This window comes from Labeo rohita, chromosome 6, assembly GCF_022985175.1.
Source record: "Labeo rohita strain BAU-BD-2019 chromosome 6, IGBB_LRoh.1.0, whole genome shotgun sequence".
Lineage (NCBI taxonomy): Eukaryota > Metazoa > Chordata > Actinopteri > Cypriniformes > Cyprinidae > Labeo > Labeo rohita.
In genome coordinates, this window is record NC_066874.1 from 17,819,721 (window position 1) to 17,831,199 (window position 11,479).

General features: G+C 36.5%; 1 protein-coding gene across 4 annotated transcripts in view; it reads left to right on the forward strand.

Moving 5' to 3' along the window:
• The window catches only part of lpp (LIM domain containing preferred translocation partner in lipoma), a 248,798-nt gene extending 244,604 nt beyond the window's left edge, over positions 1-4,194 (forward strand). For all 4 annotated transcript variants that reach the window (XM_051112291.1, XM_051112292.1, XM_051112294.1 and 1 more), the window contains exons 10-11: positions 2,790-2,910; positions 3,025-4,194. In XM_051112291.1, coding sequence (XP_050968248.1) covers positions 2,790-2,910; positions 3,025-3,153 — 250 coding nt within the window. In that variant the 3' untranslated portion in view covers positions 3,154-4,194. The remainder of the gene's footprint in view (positions 1-2,789; positions 2,911-3,024) is intronic.
• The last annotated feature ends 7,285 nt before the right edge of the window (positions 4,195-11,479 follow it).

Genomic DNA, 11,479 nt, shown 5'->3' on the forward strand with positions numbered 1-11,479 from the left:
CTTGCTTTTTAAGTTTCTATTCACTGACAGTCTTGACTGCCTACTTAGCTCTCCTACACATGCAGGCTTGGAACAATATAAAGGAGAGTAAGCAGTGACAAAATATGTATTTTTGATGAACGATCCCTTTTATGCGAAGTCAGAGTTATCACGGGTGCTCAGTGACTGAGACTATCTTGATTCTTTTGCTTTGGATGCCATAATACAAGTTTTTATCTTAATAAATGTTCTAGAGCAGAGTTGCCCAAACTTTACTATGTAGGGCCAAAAATGAAAATTGTGGCCCAAAAATGCAACCCAGGCTCATTAGAAATACGTGCCTCTACATACACATATTTCCAATGAGCCTGTTGCAAAAGTAATGTTGCATCATATCTAACTACAATTTTGTGTAAGTAGTTTTATTTATTTATTTATTTTATTTTTTTGAATGTGTGTGTGTATTTATGTAAAATTCGTTTATGCTCACCAAGACTGCATATACAGTAAAAAAAAAAAAAAAAAAAAAAAACCTATAAATAATATGATAACAATAACCATAAATGTTATTATAATTAAAAATAACAGTTTTATATGTTAAAATATGTTTTAAAATGTAAAGCTGGGAAGCTGGATTTTCAGTAATCATTACTTCATTAGTCTTCAGTGTCACATGATCCTTCTGAAATCATGCTAACATGCTTATTTGGTGCTCAATTTTTTTTTTAATAAATAAATAAATAATAATAATAATTTTATTATCAATAAAAACAGTTGCATTGTTTTGTTGCATTTTTTTTTTTTTTTTTTTGAAAACCAAAATGTAAAGTTCAAAAGATCAGCATTTATATTATATTATATTATATTATATTATATTATATTATATTATATTATATTATATTATATTATATTATATTATATTATATTATATGTGACCCTTGACCACAAAACCAGTCGTAAGTAACACGGGTATATTTGTAGCAATAGCCAACAATATATTGTATTGGTCAAAATGATTTTCTTTTTTTTTTTTTTATGCCAAAATTCATTAGAATATTAAGTAAAGATCATGTTCCATGAAGATATTTTGTAAATTTCCTACCATAAATATATCAAAACTTAATTTATGATTAGTAATATGCATTGCTAAGAACTTTATTTGAACAACTTTAAAGGCCATTTTCTCAATATTTAAATTTTTTTGCACCCTCAGAATTCAGATTTTCAAATAGATGATCTCGGCCAAATATTGTAATATCATAACAAATACTTTTCCATGCATAAATGGAAAGCTTATTTATTCAGCTTTCAGATGATGAATAAATCTTAATTTCAAAAATGGACCCTTATGACTGGTTTTGTGGTCAGCGGTCACATATTATATTATATTTAGTGCTGTCAATTGATTAAAAAAAGATAAGTAACTAATCACACATTTATTTCTGTGATTAATCGCTATAGCGCGCCCCTGCATTTATGCGTGCAATTGAAACTTGCATGCTACGAGCACAGTGTAATGTCTGACAGGACAGGTAAATTGGTTTTTACAGGCATATGACCTGACAACATCTCATCTGACCACAGTTCACTGTTGTTCTACTGAAGCTCCCTCATCACCTGTGCTTTCCCCCCGCTCGTTTGACTAACACCTGGGGCTGAGGTGAAGTTGGAGTGCGTGTCTGAAAAGTCGCCCATTTGATGTGGTCATAAAGACATTCTGCGACTAAATAAACACACTTCTTGTCAAGAAAAAAAGAGACAGAAGCAGCAGTTGTAATTGGGGTGGCCAACACTAACCTAGCCTCTGCGTTAAAGGAGAAGTCCACTTCTAGAACAAAAAATTACAGATAATGTACTCACCCCCTTGTCATCCAAGATGTTCATGTCTGTCTTTCTTCGGTCATAAAAAAAATTATGTTTTTTGAGGAAACCGTTTATGGTGCCCCAAGTTTGAACTTCAAAAACGCAGTTTAAATGCAGCTTCAAACGATCCCAAATGTGGTTGTAAACGATCCCAGCCGAGGAAGAAGGGTCTTATCTAGCGAAACGATCGGTTATTTTCATAAAAATAATACAATTTATATACTTTTTCATGTCAAATGCTTGGTTTGTCTTACTCTGCCTGAACTTTTTTTTCCAGTTCATGACAGTTAGGGTATGTCGAAAAACTCCCATCTCATGTTCTCCCTCAACTTCAAAATCGTCCTATATCGCTGTTTTACAGTTTTTGTTAAGGGTGTTTGATCTTCTTTGCACGTTCACTTTGCAAAGACTGGGTCGGTACTTCTGCACCGATGTAGGATGATTTTGAAATGATTTTTGAAGTTGAGGGAGAAAATACAATTGGAGTTTCGACATACCCTAACTGTCTTGAGCCAGAATACACAGAGTTCAGGGAGAGAAAGACAAGACGAGCTGGAATCATTTACAACCACATTTGGTGTCGTTTCAAGCTGCATTTAAACTGCGTTTTTGAAGTTCAAACTTAGGGCACCATAGACGGTTTCCTCAAAAAACATTATTTCTTTACGACAGAAGAAAGAAAGACATGAACATCTTTGATGACAAGGGGGTGAGTAAATTATCTGTAAATTTTTGTTCTAGAAGCGTACTTCTCCTTTAATTGCGTTAAATATGTTTAATGCCGTTAAACTATAAAAATGAATCGCCTGTTAATCGTGCAAATTTTGATTATATTATAAATGATATTTATTTTTGTTCTAATCAAATTCACTTGTATCAAAGGGCATGTCTGTCCTAGAGATTGTTTTGTTGTGATCTGTTGACTGTTTTTCCTTCCCTTTTTCAAGGAAATTTGCCCCTCGTTGCTCTGTGTGTACAGAGCCCATAATGCCAGCACCCGGCCAGGAGGAGACTGTGCGTATTGTGGCCTTAGACCGTGACTTTCATGTGCAGTGCTATCGTTGTGAGGTGAGTCAAAGCCCTTGGGAGGTTGGTTAAAAATTCCTAAATGTCTTTAGAAAGAGAAGTTTTGTACCTTTTTTTTGTCCTTTTTAAACCAATCTCTGTGTGTCCTCTCTATAGGATTGTGGCTGTCTTCTTTCTGAGGGAGACAACCAGGGTTGCTACCCTCTGGATGGCCATGTTCTCTGCAAAACCTGCAACACCAGTCGCATCCAGGCCCTCACCGCCAAGGCCACGACTGACCTCTGAGTAACACATATCTACAAGCAGGTCCCTAATATCCCTGCGTTCATCAAATCCTGAGAAACACCATATCCTGTCACATCACTGCACACGAATATTTATGCTCAGACAAATGCACATGTACACATAAAGCTGTCATTCCACTTAAGGGGCCACGACTTGTCTTGTCGCTCATGCACCTCCACACACTGTGCCTTGTATTAAACTTGCACTCATTTATTCTGTCCAACCAGTTTTATTAGCAAATATGTATTCACCAGGGCCCGCTACAGCTGCTTGTAAACACGTAAATGTGTCAGCCTTAACATATAGAGCAAGACTGTTAGATTCTAACTGAGCTGTTTAAGAACAGAACATCATAGAATCATCTCTAAAAAGGGACCATGCTGTACGATCGATATGTATTCCAGTATGTATCTAACCTTCGGCTATCAATCCATCCCAAAGGTGAAATCAATTAAAATACACTTTCACATAAAGCTACTAGTTACACATGTAGACACACAAGTACACATTCTTTGCAATGGCTTTAGCAAATAACGCAGATACAAAAATAATTCGCTTATTAAACGTATTTTTGAATCTTCTTACGGCGGCTGTGAAATTGGAGGTTTCATGTTTGCTAAGGTACAAAAAGTCGGTGTAGAAAGACCTGGACCTTCACCTTGACTCATGCATCACACCTGCTTAATCAGTATGTTTTTGTGCACATACTATACAGGTGTATGTTTGTGAATGCATGACCTTTCGATTTAATTTCTGAATCACCCTTTGAGATGAAAGTTACCAAAGAGCTACATTTACTTTCTCTGGGACAGCGTGTTATGTATATTATTGTATGCTTATGAAATCTAATGGGAGGAGTATTTTATCCTTTAAGGACTGTGAATGACCTTCAGTAGCTCAGAAGCCTAAATACGTTGTGGTTCATTCAGTGCGGTTTCCTGTTTCTTCCTCAGTGTACCGCTTCAATTCACAAGAATTTAGCAAGAAATATTCTGCGCTTGAAACTTTTTTTGTGGTTTGGTGTTTTTTTTTTTTTCAAATTACGCTCAGTTATCTCATTTATTTGTATATCATGAGTGAAAATGGTGAAAAGGTCTAGGGATAAAATGTATTTAGATATGCACAGTGAATTGTGCAATAATGTCACGGCAGATTGAGAATCGTTTGGTGTTAAAGTGTTAGTCCACTCAGAAATGGGTGAACTAATTCTGTCATTATTTACTCAGCCTCATGTCGTTCCAAACCTGTAAGACTTTCGTTCATCTTCAGAACACAAATTAAAGGAGAAGTCCACTTCCAAGATTCACATATAATGTACTTTGTACCCATTGTCATCCAAGATGTTCATGTCTTTCTTTCTTCAGTCGTAAAGAAATTGTTTTTTGAGGAAAACATTTCAGCATTTTTCTTCATATAATGGACTGATATGGTGCCCCGATTTTGAACTTCCAAAATGCAGTTTAAATACGGCTTCAAACGATCCCAGTGCGGTTGTAAACAATCACAGCCGAGGAAGAAGAGTCTTATCTAGCGAAATGATCGGTTATTTTCATAAACAAAATACAATTTAAATACTTTTTATTCTCAAATGCTCGTCTTGCCTTGCTCTCCCTGAACTCTGTGTATTCTGGTTCAAGACAGTTAGGGTATGTCGAAAAACTCCAATCGTATTTTCTCACTCAACTTCAAAAATCATTTTAAAATCATCCTACATCGCTGCAGAAGTACCGACCCAGTCTTTGCAAAGTAAACATGCAAAGAAGATCAAACACCCTTAACAAAAAAGGTAAAACAGTGATATAGGACAATTTTGAAGTTGAGGGAGAACATGAAATGCGAATTTTTCGACATACCCTAACTGTCATGACCCAGAATAAAAACAGTTTAGGCAGAGTGAGACAAGAAATGAAAATAATTAATCGTTACGCTAGATAAGACCCTTCTTTCTCCGCTGGGATTGTTTATAACCACATTTGGGATCATTTGAAGCCGCATTTAAACTGCATTTTGAAAGTTCAAAATCGGGGCACCATATCAGTCCATTATATGGAGAAAAATGCTAAAACGTTTTCCTCAAAAAACATAATTTCTTTACGACTGAAGAAAGAAAGACACGAACATCCTGGATGACAATGGGTTGAGTACATTATATGTGAATCTTTGTTTTGGAAGTGGACTTCTCCTTTAAGATATTTTCGATGAAATCCGAGAGCTTTCTAACCACTGAAATGTTCCCAGGCCCAGAATTGTAGTTAAAATATTCAATGTGAAATCAGTGGTTCAACCATAATGTTATGAAGCTACTAGAATATCTGAGTCAGAAAGCTCTCGGATGTCATGAAAAATATCTTAATTTGTGTTCCGAAGATGAAGGTCTTATGGGTTTGGAACAATGTGAGAGTGAGTAATTAATGACAGAATGTTCATTTTTGAGTGAACTGTCTCTTTAAGTTCAAATTCTCAGAGGAAAAACTGTCAAATTAGATTTAAAGTGTGACAATCAGGGCTGAAAGGATGTTGGAAATGTGTTTTATTTTATCTAATTTGATCTTTAAGGGCTGATGAGAGACGGCCTGGTGAGCAATATTTTAAATGTCTTCAAATTGTGAATTTATTGTAGTATTAGTTACGTAAGGTAGAGATAGATGCGAAAGTATTATTAAAAAAAATAGGAAAACCATTTAGGGAAAACAATTTTTCTTTCGTAATTTTGTACGTGGTCGATATCATTATGCAAATTTCTTCTTTGTTGTTGCATTGACACTTTACTAAGAAGGATATGCAGACTTTTTTTGTTCGACGAGAACGTGTTCAAGCTGTTCTTAAAGCTACAGTGCGCATATTTTGGGAAAATCTGAAATTGTGTATATATATCTACAAAGTGGCATTATAAATTTTGAGGTTTAGAGTTAACACCTCAGGAAATTTCCAGTCATATCAGTCTGCCGCAGTGATGCCCCAAGGAACTTCCCTTCCAGTTAAATGGTAAATCCAGATGTGAAAGTTGTGATATATGCAAACTGGATATAAATACACAGTTACGAGCACCTCTTGATTTATTATGGCAGTTTGTGGATTTTCAGTGTGTAAAAAGAAATGCGCTGTAGCTTTAAGTCATGAGAGCTTCATTAGTGCTTCAGTGCTTCAATCTATACCTCTCTTTCTTAGTACCTTTTCTAGATGTGCCTTTTCCAGCTTGTGTGAAACCGAGGTGGTGTTGTTTGAGCACAAACACAGCTGTGGCTTGTGGCTGATGTTAAGTGTTTGAATGGTCCATTCTGTTTTTGCTGTTGTTGTTTTCTATTCACACTACCTAGAGGCTATGCATGTTTTCTACTTGAACTGATCTTTATTTCCAGGTTTTATATAGAAAGACCAAATATTTTAAGACTTAATTAGATACTTCAGTGTATTATGTCTTTAAAAACATTAAGTGTTATTGGAAAGAGAATTATTGCTGTATTACTTGGCACATTTAGGTTGTCCTTCCTTTCTTTCGCTTTACTGCTTATTCCCCAAACCTATCTCAAGCTGTTTTTATTCAAATTGCTCATAGATTTGCTTCATCTGTTAAGCATTTTCGCTCATTTGAGTTGTTCGGATTGATTTGTTCTGTTCAAGTATTTGATCAGGATGCAATTTAAAACACTTTGTACTAAGTTTCCCCATTTGTGATCATTACAGTAGCAATAACCTGATGATTATATGAAATTGTTGTTGCGGCAAACGCAGAGTTCCAGCATTCAAGTGCCTTGAAATACACGGTATATTTGAATTGTCATATATAGGGCACTTTTTTTTTTCAATGAAGACATTATTACATAAAACAACCTAATCTGTGCTCGAGTGACATTCTTAATATATACTTGGATTCTGTTCTTACACTCTGTTGTTTTTGATCACATACAACTTCCTTTATAATTAATAAACCTTTGAAAAACTCCATGATTATTTGCTTTTTCTTTCTTTTCCCCATCCTAACGCTGCTGATAATTTATATTTCAGCTCTTTGCAGCGTTTGGCAGGTTTCCCAGGTAACAGAGACAGATTTTCATTGTACTCTTTGCGCAACCTAAAGGAAAATTCATTTATCATGCTTCTTGCTGAAATCAGTGGTACATTCAGCACATGCTTAGCTACTTTAGGTAGCATTTGAAAGACAATCAGCACAGAATCACGATTTAGATGAGCTCAAAATGCTACTGTCTGACAGCATTTTTCGTCTTTTGTTGCTTAGATATTTAATCAGCAAGAGATAAAGTGGGTTATGAGGCTGGAATGAGGCTGATGGAGTTGTTAAAATAATTTAAAAGACTCAAAAGAAATACCATTTTCTTGGGCCCTGAGAGTCCCTGCTCGATTTAATCCTTTCAATTTGTCATCCTGCGTTCCAAGAACCAGCAATAAGCCACACAGTTTTTTATTCTTTCCAGATTGCTAAATTGGAGCAGTGCATCCACGATATTGAAGTTGAAAGTGATCCCAGAGGAATGCAGAAAATTAATAATAGTTTAAAAGAAACAAATAGTACAAAACCATGTTGCATGTTTGTTTTGTATTGCAGGCAGAAATTAGAGAGTATTATTGAGTTCTGTGGAGACCACCTTACACCACAACCTTCTTTAAATAATAGTATGGCATTGTCTCTTTGAGATTGGGGTCAGAGTGCAACAGTATTTGTCCTAATCTCTTTATTCTATATATTATTTGCATTATATATCCATGGTCTTTCATTTTCATTTTTCTGTCTAAGCATGTGATTTAGAAGAAGATGAGTTTGTGATGAAACACATTTTTCCTTTGGTGATACTGAAGAGAGAGCAACATTATACATCTATATGTGTATGCGTGCATATTTTTGCTTTCCTCGTATGAGTGTGTGTTCCCTTCGGGGACCCAGTGTACGACTAGGTTTTACCACGCGCTAATCTGCTGTTTACAAACAAATTGATGAGTGTGTGTCCCTCTGGCTAACATGATGTGGCTGCTAATCTGTGTGTTTGTGTAAGCATGTTTGTATGAGTGCATGTAAGAGAAAAAGCCAGAAGGGTATCTCCAGGAGCCGGCTATAGCATTTCTGAATTCCTGCTTCTAAAACTGTGGGAAGTGCGTGAAAGCGCAATAACGAGTCACGATCGAGCACGATATGTCCCTGCTTTGCTCCTTTAAAGAAAACAGTTGTTGGGTCAGATTTACATAACATTACAATGTAGGTCGACATTTTTGTCTTGGTCTTTTAATGTGTTCTGAGTTTGCTGTCATCGTTAGCTTTTAAATGAATCGCCCCCAGTGGCGGCTGGCTTTGGAGGCCCGTTTTTGCGGGTCCCTGGTTTCACCAAAAGATGTGATGTAATGGCTGAGTCAGCTGAGCCCTAAAGAAGCATCGCTGAAGAAAAGACAGCTTTTTAGAGATGGAATGTGTCGTTTGGAAGATGGAATGGAATGTGTGTTTTCCTATTTCAACTTAATAGGCAGTGAAGGCTAAAGTAATCATTTCATATGTTGTTTCTCCCAGAAACAACTATCAAAACATTACTCTGAGGATCTCAACCAAACCAACAATTAGCAACATATACAGTCAAGATCAAAATTAGAGAACAACATACAATTTACTAAATTTCAAGGTCACTGCTTAGTCCTGTTTGAAGTTATCCTAACAGGAGTTTAAGCATATTTCATAAATAAATTTTTGAAGCACAGCATAAAAAACTTAGATTAGTTACAGTTGAGGTCAAAAGTTTACATACACCTTGTAGAATCTGCAAAATGTTAATTATTTTACCAAAATACGAGGGATCATACAAAATGCATGTTATTTTTTATTTAATACTGACCTGAATAAAATATTTCACTTAAAAGACGTTTACATATAGTCCACAAGAGAAAAGAGTTGAATTTATAAAAATTACCCTGTTCAAAAATGTACATACACTTGATTCTTAATACTGTGTTCTTACCTGAATGATCAACAGCTGTGTGTGTGTGTGTGTGTGTTTTGGCATAATTGTTCATGAGTCCCTTGTTTGTCCTGAATAGTTAAAACTGCCCACTGTTCTTCAGAAAAATCCAAATTCTTTGGTTTTTCAGCATTTTTGTGTATTTGAACCTTTTCCAACAATGACTGTATGATTTTGAGATCCATCTTTACACACTGAGGACAACTGAGGACAACTGAGGGACTCATATGCAACTATTACAGAAGGTTCAAACACTCACTGATGGTTCAAAAGGGAAAACAATGCATTAAGAGCCGGGGGTTAAAACTTTTGAACAGAATTAAGATGTGTACATTTTTCTTATTTTAACTGAATATCACATTTTTTAGTACTGCCCTTTAGAAACTATGGAAGACACTAACATGTCTCCCAAAAGACAAAATAAGTTAAATTTACCCTCTGGAGCAGGGGTCACCAGACCCGGTCCTGGAGGGCCGGTGTCCCTGCAGAGTTTAGCTCTAACCCTAATCAAACACACGTGAACCAGCTAATCAAGGTCTTACTAAGTATACTTGAAACTTACAGGCAGGTGTGTTGAGGAAAGTTGGAGGTAAACTCTGCAGGACACCGGCCCTCCAGGAACAAGTTTGGTGACCCCTGTTCTGGAGCATCAGTGAGCATTTGAACCTTTTGTAATAGCTGCATATGAGTTCTTCAGTTGTCCTTATTCATGTCAGAACTAAGTAAAACATAACATGCATTTTATATGATCCCTCTTATTTTGGTAAAATAATTAACATTTTGCAGTTTCTGCAAGGTGTATGTAAACTATTGACCTCTTGTAACTTTTTGTGTTTGAAAAAGAACTCTGATCAATATTAGATAACACTTACAGATACCTCAATGTTACTAGTGTTAATCTGGCACCTGGTGCTAATTTTCTTAATTATATGACAACCCCTATTTAACTGGCAGTATTCCTCCAGTTTTCCTTGAGCTTGCAAGATCGCATCCCTCTCTAAGGTGAATGAAACCTTGCAACAGGAGGTTGTCTAGATAAAGGCCAAAGGGATGACCCTTTCCATCATAGCAAGAGAAGCTGGTCATTCCAAATCTGTGATTTCTCAAATATTGCAGGTTTACAATGACACTAATTAATTCAAGTCCCCCAAAAAGGCTGGTCATCCACATAAGACAAATACACAAGAAGACAGTATAACGCAGAGACTCTCAATTGGGAATCGGTTCAACACTGCAGCTGGAATTGCTCAACAGTTCAGTGCTAAATGCTTAGCTAAGTGTTAATTGCAGGATAAACTCACATTATGAGATATAAAGTAGCAACTGGGAGAAACAAAATTACAGTGATGAGGTAATAAGTCAAGTTGGGAGATATAAAGCCACAAGTACCCCTGAGGGGGAAACAGGCTCCCATACTATTGCCCTCCAGTCTGTGCTGGATGAGGGTTGAGAGAAATGCAAACTGCAGGGTATGGAAGGAAAAGGAAGAGCGAAGTAAAGGGCGCAAACTGTTTTCTGTGTAAATAACGTGCAAAGACTCTCAGAGAACGTCAAAACATGGAGGCCAATGTTGGGGCAGCCTGTCAACGCAATTCACCATCACATATCGCCCAAGGGGGTTAGTCATGCTGTGATGCTGTGGTGCATTCTTTGTGTGTGTGGCTGTTCAGATGATGTATTTTCTTGCCAAAGTTCCTTAACGCATGGCACCATCACTTTCACTGTATAAATAGTAAGCTCTGGCCTAGGATTTCAAGCTATGCACAACACTGACAGATTCCTGGTGCACCGTTAAGAAAAGTGATGTCTCCTGATAATATTAGAAAGCATGTTTTCAGGCCGGTGAAGAGAGATTCAAATACTTTTTCCAGCTGGTGGAGGTGAGCTGAGGTCATCTTAAGCATGTTCACAGTCTGCATTTGAATTCCTCGGGTTACGACATGTAATATTTCATATGTATGTTTCATCCTCATCAGCACATCTGTAAAGCTCTGACTGCTACTGCATATCAGTGCATATACAGCTCTGGAAAAAATTAATAGACCACTTCAATTTTTTTCTTAAATTGGCATCTCTAAAGTAAAAGAAGAGAATAAAAAAACACTGCTGTTGTCATCACTATCCTCCTGCAATAGGACCATCTGGATGGCAAAGTGCTGGTACTAACTCAAAAGTAATTGGAATCAAATAAAAGCTATTGTTCAAACCAAGAGTTGAATAAGAGTTTTGAGTGAGGAACAGAAGGGTTTGATTGTGGCTTTACTGGCAGAAGGATATAGTGAGCGTCAGGTGGCTTCCATCCTTCAAATTTCCAAGACAGCAGTTCATAAGAACAAGGTCAAGCTGCAAAGCTAAAGTCCGGCAGAGGG